Source organism: Rhamphochromis longiceps, linkage group LG11 (assembly GCF_057381845.1).
Source record: "Rhamphochromis longiceps isolate RC_006_pf linkage group LG11, R_longiceps_female_GT1.1, whole genome shotgun sequence".
NCBI lineage: Eukaryota > Metazoa > Chordata > Actinopteri > Cichliformes > Cichlidae > Rhamphochromis > Rhamphochromis longiceps.
This window is the reverse complement of record NC_140567.1, coordinates 29,064,960-29,079,886: the sequence shown is the minus strand read 5'-3', so window position 1 is coordinate 29,079,886 and position 14,927 is coordinate 29,064,960. Positions and strand designations below refer to the sequence as shown.

Genomic DNA, 14,927 nt, shown 5'->3' with positions numbered 1-14,927 from the left:
TCATCTCAAGTCAGCTTTGCTCAAAAACCAGTAGCAAAGATGGAATACAGTACAATTGCCCCCAAAACACTGAAGAGTCTAGTTTCAGTCAGGCTGGCAATGAGACACTGACACAGTAAATTATTTGACTTAGTTTGAACATTTTTCAAACCTGGTTTACACAACTTTTACCTCTTTTGTTGTTAGTTTATCTTTTCCCATTTTCAAATAAAACCTGAGTTCTGGCTTCCTGAGTGCAATTCCTTCGAGATCATACATCGGAAGCATGAAAAAATGAACTTTAGATCTCACACTTCTAACATTTTCAAACTTCCTTATTTTCCCCATAAACATACTTTTCATACACTCAGTGGAAAAGTTTAACCCTCTTTGCTTTAATTATTTAACACAGATTCAACAAGATGCCAGAAATGGTCCAGATTGACCTGATGGCATATGCAATTGTTGCAGATTTGTCAGCTGCAAATCAACGATGCAAATCTCTCTTTCCACCACATCCCAATCTCTACCGGATTGAGATTTAGTGACTGTGGAGGCCAACAGTTAACTCGCAGTTATGTTCAAGAAACTAGTTTGAGATGATCCGAGTTTTGCGACATTATGTGTTAATCTGCTGAAAGCAGTCATCAGATGATGGATACATGTGGTCATGTTGAGTTGGACACAATGCTCAGGTAGGCTGTGGTGTTTAAACAACGCTCAGCTACTACTAAAGAGTCTAAAGTGTGCCAAGAAAATATCCCCCACAGCATCACACCTCTATCCCCAGCTAGAAACACTGATGTAAGGCAGGATGGATTCATGCCTTCACCTTTTATGCCAAATTCTGTCCCTAACATCTGAATGTTGTCTACACATAACAGACAAGTTACCAAAGAACCGATTTTAAATTCGATTTTTAAGCTAGTTCCTCGAGTTAGATACAGTATTTTGGCACCTACAAGGTGATTCAGAAAGAGGTATTAGCTGAAAACGTCTCACCGTGGTATGCAGGATACCCTTAAAAACATTGGGGAAACTGGAGAAGTGTGGTCAAAGCATAAGAAGAACACCACCTAAAACATCTTAAAAAATATTTACTGCAAAAAAACAAAAACAAAACCATAACCTGAAAGAAATATTCTTATAAAGGATTAATTATGAAACCACGATGCACGAGTCAAGACCACTGACATCAGCCATGCAAGGAAATCCTAGCACTTTAAGAACATCTTAAGTTTGCACAAACAGCCTGTAGAAACAAGTGTCTCAACTGCAGCCTGTCCAACTGTCAGCCATGCACCTCTTAGTTTGACAAGTAGAATAAAAGTAGTAAGTGAAACTGAGTTTTTTAAATAATTTTTTACCTTGTTTAACTTTAACTTTATTTTCAGATTAAAGAAGCCCCGCCCCTGACATCCCAGGTGGTTTGGCTAGCCACTGAGAAACTAGAGAAGAAGACGATATTGTGTTTAACTAAAATAAAGTTCAAACGTTAAATTTAACCAGCACCTCAAGCTTCCATGAATATTTACTTAAACCTCCTTTTACATTGCACCAAGAATGTAGCGCTGGGTTTTTCCTTACAGGCATGTTTTTCTTCATTAGTCCATTTACAGCTAACGTAAGTGCATATTTTGAAATCCTGCTATGACAAATAAAGCATTTCATTTATTTTTTTATTTTTTTGCTTTATGTTGTTGCACAGATGATCATTAAGGTGCCCAGGGTGCAGATGCTATGCTAGCTAAATTTGACCAAATGTTTGTATCTCCATCCTCCTAATGCCTCAGGTCTCCATGGTGCGGTTTTCTATCCTCATTATCTGAGTCTCTATGTAAATTTGGTGTTTGTAAGAGAACCAGCATCAACGGAAATGATCAGAAAAACAGGTCCCGTTGCAGTGCTCATGCATAATAAATTAAAATGAGACAGTGGGTGTAGCAGTGACTAATAACATCTACAGTGAGCTATACTGCCTCGCAGCAGTGTTACAGAAACTATTTATTTTTTTATTTATTTTTTATTACCTTGACCTACCTGCCCTTTTATGAAAAGGCTTCACTTCCTGAATGCTCAGCTCACTTTAATGACTTTAATGAGACACTTCAAGGCTTCTTCTACATTTCACAGGTATTCTTCAGGCTTTAACACAGCCTTAGGTTAAAGGGAATATTAGATGTGACTTGCATAAATGTGGCATTGCCAGGTTTGATTCGCCTTCTGCTTTATCTTTTCTTGCTTTCTTTCTTTTTTTTAAACATGTTTCTTCTTCAGTCTCACAGTATCATTCACTGCTTTTCTCTCTGTTTTTGACCCTGCCTGCCACTCTCCAATCTGTCCTGCTCTGCCGCCCTGCGATTCAGCATATCAAGGAGCCGTGGCTGGTTCAGAGCGCTTGCAGACCTCCGGTAAGTTTCACACCAGTGCCTAATGAAAAGTGTCCCCTTTCATTTTCTCTGCCACCCTTTGAAGTTCCTCCCTCCATCAGTAAACGAGGGCAGGCTGAGTGACTTTGAAGACTGACACAACGTTTGGCTCTGCTGTGCATGTGGCACCTCTTAAAGAAAGACATGGGAGGAATGAAAGGGAGCTGCACACTGATGCTGTTTGGATATCACGGGAATTTATGTTTCTGTGTGGGTGTTCATAGATGTACAGGCATAAGTAAGACTATTTGTGGGGTAGTTACTGAAGGGATAAAATGACTTGCTTCCAAGTGAGCAGAAACGACAGTCATGTATATTTCATTCCAGGGACAGCGGGAGATTTATCCCACTTCGCTTCAAGCTGCGGAGCACCTCGCACTAGCTGTGGCACTCTGTGGCCTAGATTAGCTTCTGCCATGTGTGGGGTTCAGGACTTTTTAACCTAGAACTACATAATTTCTATACATATATATGCTCGCAATCTGATCAAACCAAAGAAGCGGTTTTGCCAGGAACAGCTATCTGACATAGACATGTTTATCTTACAAGGACCTCTAGTTTTTGTATAAAACATGACATCCTGAAAAAATATATACACTTTTAGAGTTTTATATTAAATTAGTTAATGTCCCTTCAACTTCCCCTTGTTTTTTAAATTATTTTTGTTAGTATTTTCACAAATTACCATCTTCATCCAACCTTTTCCAAGTAGCTTTAGTGCCCAGATTTAACTTAACACTTATATAAATGACTTTTGCAAACATAACCCAACCACAGGTGGCCACAACCCTGTGTACCCCTAATGCTGGTCCCAAGCCCATTTTGGTCCTGGTATTCATGTGGATTTTACTGTTATGTATATAATATATATACACTTGCCAAGCCTAAAAGAAAAATCCCAAAAGAAGAAGGCTCAAACATATGCTTCGGTGGTGGTGGTGGTGGTGGTGGTTGGTTGTGGTTGGTGGGTGGTGAGAATGTTTGAAGTGTTGTAAATAAAGACAAAAGCTCCCTTAGTTTTGCTCTGAGCTGTTAGATAAAGTGAATGAGGGAAATATCCAGTCCTAGAGTGTTTTGTTGTTGCCCCCACGGGCCTCCCAACGGTTACCAAGGGCTCTCATTGGCCTGCAGGCCACACTTTGAAAACCCTGCTTGTAACCCACAGGACCCAAGGATACCAGTCTCAGACAGCAAAGGCCTGTGACCATTTCTCAACAAGCTGGATTTTTTTGATAAGAGTTATTTTAATATTGTGACCCATGTATGCACTGCTAAAAATTTACTGATAGTCAACTCTGTCCATTGTCATCATCGTGCACAGATGTTGCGTGTTTCTTGTCAGGTTCGACAGATTTCATATACTGACTGTGCAAATGTGCGCGTTTCTAAAGAAAGCAAGATTTCTATTGAAAATGTGCTGATTTTTATTTTATCTTAAAGGGATTTTAAAGACATAGCAAAACTGGAAAAGTCAGGAGCAATATAATTTATGTATGTATTACACTATTGCTTCTGAGGAATGACCATGTGGGTGCGAGACAATCCAATATTTTCCCTACACACACAGATATTAAGTGGCAATCATGTTGAATGAAGCTTTATCAGCTTGTAATGGCATCAGGGGCCGCTTGCTAGGAGAATGTGCTGAAGAATTGCATGCTGCTATTTTTTTGTAACTGATACTTGATTATCTCATATGGAGCTGATTGTATTTTCCAAAACAAATCACTCAAACTAAAGCGTGACTGCGGTAAATTTATCATAACATCAGTGCACTGAGGGAAATGCAGGACTTGAATGATGGGAAGCAAACATCTTTGCGGTGTGTTTCAATAATTCTACGCACACTGTTGTGATAGCCCGGACTTCTAAGCAGAACAAGATCATTATGAGAAGCATGTCACAATCTTTCAGATTCATCCCTGAGAATGGGATTTGACGAGACCTCATGGCACACATATCTTGCACGTCCGGATTGTATTGCTTTGCTGTTTTTGACAAGGCAGAGAATGACAGGCAGCTAAAGGAATAACTTGTCAGGAACTGTTCACTTAAAAACAAAGAGTGCCATCTGCAGCTTTTCTGCTGTCCTGTGACGTTTCCCCCGGGGAATTCTCTTATAGCTGCTTTGTGTGTGTGTGCTTGGATAAAGCAGTGGGTCTTTTTCTAGTCTGTATTAGATGGTCTTTTTAGGCATTTCTGTCTCTATCACCCGTGTGTTCTTACTCCTGCTCCATTCCTCCCATCTATTCTAGCCTTACAGCTTCAACAGGAAGCTCGGTTTGGCACCTCCTTTCCTCCGACCTGGGTGAAAGAGGGCGACACCCTCACCCTGGAGTGTACATTCACCTCAGCTCTGCTCCTCTTCCAGAAGGATGTCAGCTGGTTTAGAGATGGTAAGTGTTGCAAATACAAAGTAATTAAGTAAGTAAAATTTATTTATATTGCATTTTTAAAGAACAAAGTTCACAAAGTGCTTTGCAGAAGAGAATACACAACAATTTAAATGGTATAAAACTAAATCAAGGCAAGCCTGCACAAGCTGGTCTTAAGTTTCTTTTAAAAATGTATTAACACAGATCTTAGGTCCAGAGAAAGCACAGATCTAGGGCTCTAGGGACAGCCATCAAGCAAGGATCAGCAGATCTCAGAGATGTAGAAGTTATATATGGCTGTAGTAGCTCACTGATGTATGGAGGCAACTGACGATGGAGGGCTCTAATCGCCAAAGGTTTAGGACCTTTTAGATTTACTCAGAGCAAATCATCCCAAGGGTCCAAGATTTTAATTACTTTTGGGAACAAAGATGTCAGGTCCACAGATCATAACTTCAGTTTTTGTGCATTGAGAAACAGATAATAGGATACCATTTAGTCCTTTATAATATGAATGCAGTCTTGAACAACAGATAATTTGGTCACATTCTGGGGTTTCAAAGACAAGTACAATGAAATGTCAGCCGTATAACAATAGTATGAAATGTCTTCAAAGTTATTCAGGATGTGTCCAAGTGAGAGCAAACAGGATACGTCCCAGGACTGAACCTTGCGGCACACCACGGGATAAAGCAGCAGGAGATGACACAAAATTAGCAAAAGCAAGTGTAACACTCCAATGAGAGGGATGGGAAGAAAATAAGTCAAAATGCCCACCCACGTTCTAAATCTCTTAATCAGGGTACTACGATTAACTGTGTCAAAGCAGCTGACAGACGCAAGAGTATAAGGATTGAATAGTTACCTGCATTTCATCTCATTTTATGTGCTAAAATTTCATTTGAATTTCAGTAGAGTGAATCTGGCTGAAAGTTCTCTAAAATGTTGTGAACAGTTCAAACTTCTGGTAGTTGGTTGGCCAACACTTTTTATAATGTTTTGGAAATGAAGGCAGTTTTGAAATTTTCCTAAAATTAAAAGAGGGTGAATAATGGCCTCATTAAAATATGAAGGGACACAGCCAGAAGTTAAAGTTAAAGCATTAATTACCTCGAGTCTAGTGGTGTGAAAGACCTTTTTGAACAGTGAAGTTGGTAAAATGAAAGTAATGGGTCATAAAAGCATTATTCTTGACTTTTTAGCTTGCTTTTTCTATTTTCCAGGTGTACAACTGCATCAATCCAGCAATGTGGAGATTAAAACATTTGACACCAAGGCCGTCATCACCTTAAGGGCTGCACACAAGGAGGATGAAGGTCTTTATACTGCAAGACTGAGAACCACGGATGGAATCCAAGAGCACAGCGCTTTTGTCTATTTCACAGGTGAAATACTCTAAAATGTTAGCCTACACTTACAATTTATCAATGCATTAGAGTCCAAAGATTAATGGATCTAATATAAATACTGAAGCTGGCTTTGGCGCTTTCAAAATTATCCACTAATGTGAAAATATACCTCCACAGCCTCACTGAGAGAAAATTAAGACCACTTTTCATGTGCAAATGCTTAGCATGAACAAACAGCAAACCTCCAGATGCATTAGTTTAGCTTAAAGTTTAGAAACAATAGGAAACCCTCAGCTGGCTCTCAAAAGGATCATCATGATTATAAAAAAAACCCAACATACCATTCATGTAGTCTTAAAAACTGTCACGGGGGGGGGGGGTGGGCCGGTGTGTTTGAGGTGTGGACCAAAAATGCGGACACAAAAAAAAATTGCGGTATAACAAAAAGCGAGCCGTTTATATCTGGGCTGATGTCGAAACAAAAACAAAGCAATGCAAACTGGAAAAAAACTAACCTGAAACCTAAATGGGGAAAAACTAAAACATAAAAACTGACTTGAACATGGTCGGAACAGGATTCATGAAAAACTATGACAAGAGATAAATGGACAATGAACAGGCGAAAGGAAACTCTGTGACCAGATGTGACTTGACCTGGTGAAGACAGAAGACATAAATACACTGAAGGGTAATGAGGGAAGTGGAAACACCTGGGGAAACACAGCTGACACAAATGAACCTGAATGCCACAGGGGAAGTACAACTAAACACATTGAGCATGGAACGGACTCTTCACAATAAAACAGGAAACATAATAGAATGTAGACATGACAACACGAGCTTGACAACGTGGAAGCGCATACATGAAACAGACAAAGGAGAGACGAAAGTACTGGCACAGCTAAAAGTACAACATAGAGGACAACACAGACTTACACCAAAGACAGGAAAAGACTCATAAACTCAGAGATATGGATGAAACTAAACTAAAGAATAAAAACCAACTAAACTCTAACTAAATAATAACACAAGAGCTTCACATTATTTCAATATAACATAAGAAATTTCTTGACCACATGCTTCTTTCCTTCTGACGTCTCTTTTATAACCACCAGTCACAGTCTTGTAATATCCCACATTTTCACTGTTTTTACAAACACACCTAAGCAGAACATGCATCTGAAAACAGAGTGCTCTTCATTTGTTCCTTGAAGTGCCCAGCACTCTTGGTCATATTACAAATTTTGCAAACATTTTTAAAATAACTGAATGTGAATTCATTTTAAGCATATTTACCATCAATGGTCATTGTATTAATTACCTCTTGCTTGTGCTTGGTTGGACCCAATTTACTTTTAGAGCTGCTTCAATTTGTATTGGTATAGATTCAACAAAGTGCTGGAAACTCTGGAAACATGATAGCATCAGACAGTTGCTGCAGATTTGTCAGCTGCACATCCATCATGTAAATCTCCCATTCCACTAAGTCTTGATGGTGCTCTATTGGATTGAAATCTGGTCACTGTGGAGGCCATCATGTCCTGCTGGAAGCAGCTATCATAAGATTATACAGGGTGGTCATAAAGGGATGGACATGGCCAGCAACAATAATGCAGGAGAGATCCATGATCTCATGTTGTTTACATCCAATTCTGACCTCTCTCATCTAAAAGCTGCAGAAAATTGAAACTAACGTTTTTCTCAGTCTTCTGGTGTTCAGATATGGGGAGCCTGTTTGAACTGTTGCCTCAGTTTCTTGTCATAGCTGACAGCTCAAAGCAATCTGGTGGTTCTCCTCTGAACTCTGGAATCAGCAAGGCTTTTTCACCTAGATAGCTGCAACTCTCTGGATATTTTCTCTTTTTTTCAATCATTCTCTGTAAATTCTATAGATGTTGGCAAATCTCTGTAGGTAAAACATTTTCTGAAATACTCAGACCAGCCCGTCTGATACAAACAACCATGGCACATTCAAAGTTAGCTAAAGCACTTTTCTTTTCTGTTCTAATGCTTGGTTTGAACTTTGGATTTCCTAGATGCATTGAGTTTCTGCCAAGTGAGTAATTCTCCCCCCAAAGGGAGGGAGTATGTAATCAGTTGCATTTGTTTGTCTGGCTCTCTGTTTGTTAGCCATCTAGCATCTACAGTTTTCAAAAAAATAATTTCCAAATTTTATGTGATGGTAGATGCTAATAACAGATTCAACTGATTTCATTTTGGTGAAAATCGGGTGTAAACGTCAAATTTGCACCAAATTTGAAAATCAGTAAAAATTTTATATGATCCACAATTTTTTTGTGGATCATCGTCAAACCTCACAACAATAGGCCTTGGGAACATGAGTACCTAGGTTGCCTAGGCATTACCTGCTTCTATTTACATAATAACATATATAGTGGTAACAGTTAATGCTTATCTAAGCAGATGATGAAATGTATGATTCATTTTGCAGACACGTTGCTTTTTTTGAAGTACGTAGCTTGTTTTCAACGACTTCCTAAAGCCACTCATAGGCATTGTGCCACCCTTGTAAGTGGGTGTCAGATCACATCAGAAACTCCTCAAATATTTAGTGTCTTCTTTGAAGAACTTGCCCAGCTGTCTTTCAAATTATACGCTTTGTTTGATGTGATGTTTTCAGTCCTCGGCAAAATGACAAATAATGACAAAGTGTGATCTTGTCACCTGTGCGTACAAAATATATGTCTTTTGGAAAATATAATCGTCTTTTTTTACTTTCGAGTTCAGAGCAAACATTCCTCCAAACATTATTTGTATTCACCAGATTTTGGTTCTAGTTTCATTTCCTTTCAGCAAACTGATTCACACAGGGAAATTGCACCATCAATCAAAATATTTCTCTGTCGAGGGCTTGTTAACTTTGTTCGATGAAAGTATATATTTTTCATATGCCACTTTCTTCTTTCGACATGCAAATAAACCAGAGAGAAGCTCACACTTGAGTCATCAACTTGAAATCTAAGCAGCATTTGTGTTTTAAAGTAATTGTAGTGCTTGTTCATGTATGTATTCAACCTTAAGTCCCACAGCGACAGCATGAAGTGCTCTGAATCATTCATGAGCTCCTGTGCACATACATCGATAACACATCTGAGCCCAAATAAACACACGTATACGGACACTTAATGCAAGGTAAATCTCAAATACTTGAGATACTCGCTCTCTCTTTTGTTTGGGAGCTCGTTTTTTTCACCAGAGCTGTAGGTACTAATTTTGGAATCAGGGAAGGTCTCTGAATGTGTGTTTTTTCCATCATTCAGCCATCATATTAGCATTACAAATGGGGGGGTTTGCAATAAAAAACAAATAAGAAATGAAGGATGGGAGCGAGGGTGGCTGGTGGATGCGCATTTAAAAAGGAACGAGATATGTTTCCTATTTAAATGTTGACTTAAGCCTTTTGTTAAAAAAACAACAACAATCTATTCTCAGCATCAAGAAAAGGTTTGCAAACATGTCACGCTATGTTATTCAAGTCTGCTTTGAATTATTTCTTCATTTCTTTTTTGTCCTTTTCGCTATGTCTGTGTGTGTGTGTGTGTGTACATGTTTAGGCATCTTTGTGAGGACAGAAATTAGTTGCGGGGACCAGCAGTCACTTATGGGAACAAAATTCCCGTCCCCACGAGTTTGAAGACATTTTTGAGGGTCAAAATGGGGTTTTGGTGTCAAGGTTACAATTACGTACAATTACGGGTGTCAAACTCCAGGCATCGAGGGCCGGTGTCCTGCAGTTTTTAGATGTGTCCTTGATCCAATATAGCTGATTTAAATTAATAAATGACCTCCTCAACATGTCTTAAAGTTCTTCAGAGGCCTGACAATGAATTAATCATTTGATTCAGGTGTGTTGACCCAGGATGAGATCTAAAACCTGCAGGACACCCACCCTCAAGGCCTGGAGTTCGACACCCCTGGGTAAGGGTTTCATGGTTAGGGTTGCGGTGAGCAGCGAGGGAAAGCATTATGTCAGATGCTGACAGACAGATGTCCTCACTAAGACATGAAAACAAATGTGTGTGTGTGTGTGTGTGTGTGTGTGTGTGTGTGTGTGTGTGTGTGTGTGTGTGTGTGTGTGTGTGTGTGTGTGTGTGTCAAATTTGAGACGGCAGGAGATTTGAAAGTTCAGAGATTAACACACACTTGATCTGTTATAATATCAAAATCTAAAGCCAAAGTCTTGTTTGTGTTCAGAACAGCTTTTTCCATAACCAGCTTTGAGCATCAGTATCGTGGGATATATCAAGTTTAAAGTAGCAAAACTTCACTAATGCAGGGTCTGTGATGTAGATCATCAGAAAAAAACGACTGCTACCGGTGAACTTTGATCTGTTTTCTGATCATTTGCTGGAGAAGACTTCAAAAGGTGCATTTTAGGTAAACTTTCCAGGGAGATCACCATGTGGGATAGGTGGCTGGTCAAAACAAGTTAGAGCTCATGGAAGGTCTTATTTGTACCTATATGTTCTCTACCACCCCGTCTTTTAGCAATGATTCCATCTCTGTCTAAACAATTTTCTAATAAACCATAACTTAACTGTCACTAATGGCTCTGAAATGGAAGAATTACATTTGTTCACATGTTCTTTTGGATAAAAAAAAACTGGATCAAAGAACATCAGGTACTTGAGACACTGTTTTTTTTTTAATCTTTCCAATTTGAGCACACAGAATTTATTTTATATAGAATATCTCCTGGAGTAACTTAACATGTGGAGTGGCAACTATTGATTACTTTAAAATCATTGATAATCCTTTGGTCATTAGGAGAAACACACAATAGCAGGTCAACAAAGCAAAACTCGTTTTTGATATTGTCGTCACTGGCAGGCGGGTGGCATGAATGCCCAACTTTGTGAACATGATCATTTGAGACTGACACAATGTAGGATTTTCAAATTGATGCCATAGGTGCATCTACTAAAAATCTTGGACAGGAATCTCAGTGATCTTGACCTCAAGGTCAGAGGTCAAATTTTCTGAAAATCTTGCAGACATGAAAACTTAAGAAACCCAGGATTGGTGGCCATTTTTTTTACTTTCAGGCTTATATGTTTGAATCGATTGCATGAACTAGATTGCTGTAGATCCTATTATTAAACTTTCCAGTTCCTTTTTCCCTTGGTTTTACACATCTCCTCCTCCTTTGGCTCACTATCTTTCTCCTACTTTGTTTGTTGGAAAAACAAACCCTGTGTTTCCACAGTAAACGATTTAGTTGAGTGCTAAACTGGAAATCCAATAAATATATTCCAAATAATGTGAAAAAAGCAGCACATCACAAACTTCTCTGTCAGCTGGGACAAATTGCTCCTGTTTGACTTGTTTACTGGTTCATTCAGCTTTCATTAGAACTACACAAATTCAGTTCAGTTATTAGTACATAGCTGGGGGCTGAATATTTCTATGCCGTTTTTCTTCTCGCTAACTGACTCTCTGCTGACATCCATAGATGCATCGGCTGCAGTGGTGGGCGGTCCCGCGTCTCCTCTCGCAGTGCAGGTGTCTGACGTGAACAAGGACTACGTTTTCCTGACTTGGCAGCCGCCCAGCGCTGATGGAGCTTCACCTGTGCAGGGATATTATGTGGAACGGTGAGAATCGCGATGTACCGCTTACTTCAAATATTCCGTTGGGTTCAAATGAATCGGGTAAAACAAAGTGAAAGCTGACACTGAAAGTTTATTTCAGACCTTTGAAAACTAGCTGACAGTGTTGGCAAATCAACAGTCCACTGAGCAGGTGTTTATCCTGTTGACATAGAAATGTGCTTCTTTGTATATTTTAGGATTTCTAGATTTTCCCTTTTAAAAAGTTAATGATTTAACAGCTTTGGTGCAATCACATCCATCTGCACTTTCTTTCCAAATGTGTCCACACACTTTTAGATTTCAACAAACCCGAGCATGTCCCAGGGCTAGAGGTGAGGTACACCCCACCTCTGTATTCGGACAAATTTTTCCTATCATTTTCTATATTACACAACACTGTCCAGAAGACAGAGTGTCACGGTCCTAGTGACCCAGTGTTTTGTGTTATTATTAGTTTTTGATTACATCATGGTTTATCACTGTTAGTGTTGTGGTTTCTGTTTTGTATTTCTAGCGCTCTAAGTTCTGCAGTATTTCTTGATTTCTAGTTATTGGTTTTTGCTCATGTGCCCTTTATGTTCAGTGTAGGTTTAGTTCTGTCTTCATGTTTATTTTCTTGTTCCCCAGTCAGTCGTGTCTCATGTCACTCCTGTCCCTGTGCTCCGTGTTCCCTCTGTTCAGTATCAAGTCCGTGCACTTGTGCCTGTCGTGTGGTTCCTGTTTTATTTTGATAGTCTTGTGTTCTGTGTTCAGTGTTTGGAGCTTTGCTTTACTCCTGTCTCCTTACGTCTGATTAGTCCCAGCTGTGTTTCCACCCGTTTCCATGCTCTCGGTTTTCAACCTGTGTATTGTAGTCCTCACACACACTGAGCAAGTGTGCTGTCACGTTGTACCTTAACTACTCTGTGTGTTTTTCCTCCATGCTCCTTGTAGTTGTTTCCCAGTTTAGTTCCTTAGCTTCCCAGTGTCTTAGTGTTTTGATTTTAGTTCGTATTTCTAGTTCCTCGCTTTAAGGCTTTGTTTTTTGTATGAAGAGTCATTTACAGCCAAAATAATGCTGCCTTCTTTAGTTCACTCCTTCATTGTCCGTGAGTCCTGCATTTGGGTCCTACATCCTGCCTGCCACACAGCAAACCATGGCATCGAGTCACCTTCATGTTTTTTACATATTGCAAATGCAATGTCAGGGTTTCTTTTTCTTTCTTTTTTTTAACCTTGAAAATTGACTGATGAAATTTCGATTGTCAGAACTGTTTTTGTTTTGTTTTTTTCATTGTGTTCATATTGATTTTTACATTAAGCTTCTACATTAAGTCATTGCTTTGGTTGGTGATTTATCATGTCATTTAAATATCAATTAAAATGACAGCTGATTATGTCATTTAAACAGGCACTTAATCAACTGATGAACTGTGAGACAATTAGTCTGACTACGCTACCTTTTCAGACTGTGTGCATGTTTGAATTCAGTAAAACAACGAAAGAAAAGTATTGACGAAAAGATTACAGGTTTTCATTGCCAGAAATATCCAGCACAGAGATTGGATCTCCTACAGTGAGCTCACGTTGATTTGGCATTCATTAAAATGCTTATTTTAGATTGGACTCTCAGTGATTTCCTGTACTGCAAGTCAACATGTGACCAACAGTAAGCCTACACTGCTAACCCTTCTGTGTGCTTCTGCTGCTGAGGAATTTGAATTGGACATATTAAGTTGGCAGAGCCCTAATGAGATGGATGGTATACATGGTAATTATCAACCCTCAACTGTGTGTTAACAGCAGACTCAAAGGCTCTCTGAGGAGAACAGCTACTGGAGCTATCACCAAAATCAGTCAGTCAGGATCACCTGAACATGTGTGCTCATATATTTGCATTTCTGCATTTCATGTTCGTTTGTGTATTTTCTTCTTTAGTCACAGCACACAGCTCTAAACGCTACTGGTTACTGAACAACGAAACAAAGTGTAGGATACTTCCCAGTTCCCTAGCAACCCCCCCGTCTGGTTAGAAAAGTGGCAACAGTTTGTCATTGATGTCGTACAATTTGAGCCTGGACTTGTACTTAAAAAACATTTTTGTTCTGTTTTTGGAGCCTTGTTATTTTCGCGATGCTCTCTGGTCACAATTATACTCTTTTGTGGCGTACATACTGGCTGTTATGTGGGATAAAGTGTTTCAGAATTGGTGTTATAATACTGTACCCCGCAGACTGCACCTAGTGTTGTTCAAACACAATGGCTTAGTTCTTTGTTTTTCTTGTACAATTTTTTTTTCTTTATTACTGTATTTTCAGGACTGACTTCTCCCTCGCACCGTGTGTCCTTTTCAGATGTGACCTCAGCCAGGGTGAGTGGGTGCGCTGCAATGTGGATATTCAAAAGATTTGCCATTACCCAGTGTTTGGGCTGAAGGAAGGAACTCTGTACCAGTTCAGAGTACGTAGTGTGAACCAGGCCGGTGCAGGGCGCCCCTCCAAAGCCACGAAGCCCGTCATCACTGCAGACCCCCTGGAACACACCAGGACTATGGGTAACACATTAAACATCAACACTGACATATAAAAAGCTTTAAAATGTGTTAATGTTGCTGGTTTTTCCTGCATCGTCTAATTTATTTGTGGAGTGAAATTTAAACCTCACCAGCAGAATACCTCAAGAGCTTTGTCTTTTTGGCGTCTGATATCATAAATAATGCCAAAGTATGCACAACAAATATGCATGAGTGCTTAAGTGGAGGAACTTTCCCCGATCAATTAGCAAGTGGAAAAAACACTCTCCTGAAATTCCTTAAATTACTGAATCAGGCTTTGCGATACAGTTGTATTTATTCCTTAATCATAATTAATTAATTGTTTGAGTTCATAAAAAAAGATAAAGAAATAAAGAAAATGTTCCCAGTCTCTAAGATGTCATTTTGTCTCTTGGGCAGCCTTGATGATGTAAGATCACAGGCACTAAAACTGTCCTATCAGTTAGCTGTCAGGTTCATGTACTTCATGTGGTTTGTAAAAATGGGGGAACTTGCATGACACATCAAAGTGTTTTTCTTTGGTAGAACTTTTGGATGTCTGACAAAAGATGCATAAAGATGCTTTTCTGGCTCTAGAGAAAGTTGATCTACTTTGAAAACCAAAAATGTAAGATTATAGAGTCAGAAGGAAGAAGAATTTCTTCTCATAC

The 14,927-nt window shown here is 39.3% G+C and overlaps 1 protein-coding gene across 1 annotated transcript in view; it reads left to right on the top strand.

Moving 5' to 3' along the window:
- myom3 (myomesin 3) overlaps positions 1 to 14,927 on the top strand; it is a 72,391-nt gene that overhangs the window by 20,309 nt on the left and 37,155 nt on the right. Inside the window, exons 8-12 of the mRNA XM_085423510.1 lie at positions 2,346 to 2,390; positions 4,664 to 4,804; positions 6,007 to 6,168; positions 11,606 to 11,747; positions 14,078 to 14,277. Of these exons, the coding sequence (XP_085279636.1) occupies positions 2,346 to 2,390; positions 4,664 to 4,804; positions 6,007 to 6,168; positions 11,606 to 11,747; positions 14,078 to 14,277 (690 nt within the window). The remainder of the gene's footprint in view (positions 1 to 2,345; positions 2,391 to 4,663; positions 4,805 to 6,006; positions 6,169 to 11,605; positions 11,748 to 14,077; positions 14,278 to 14,927) is intronic.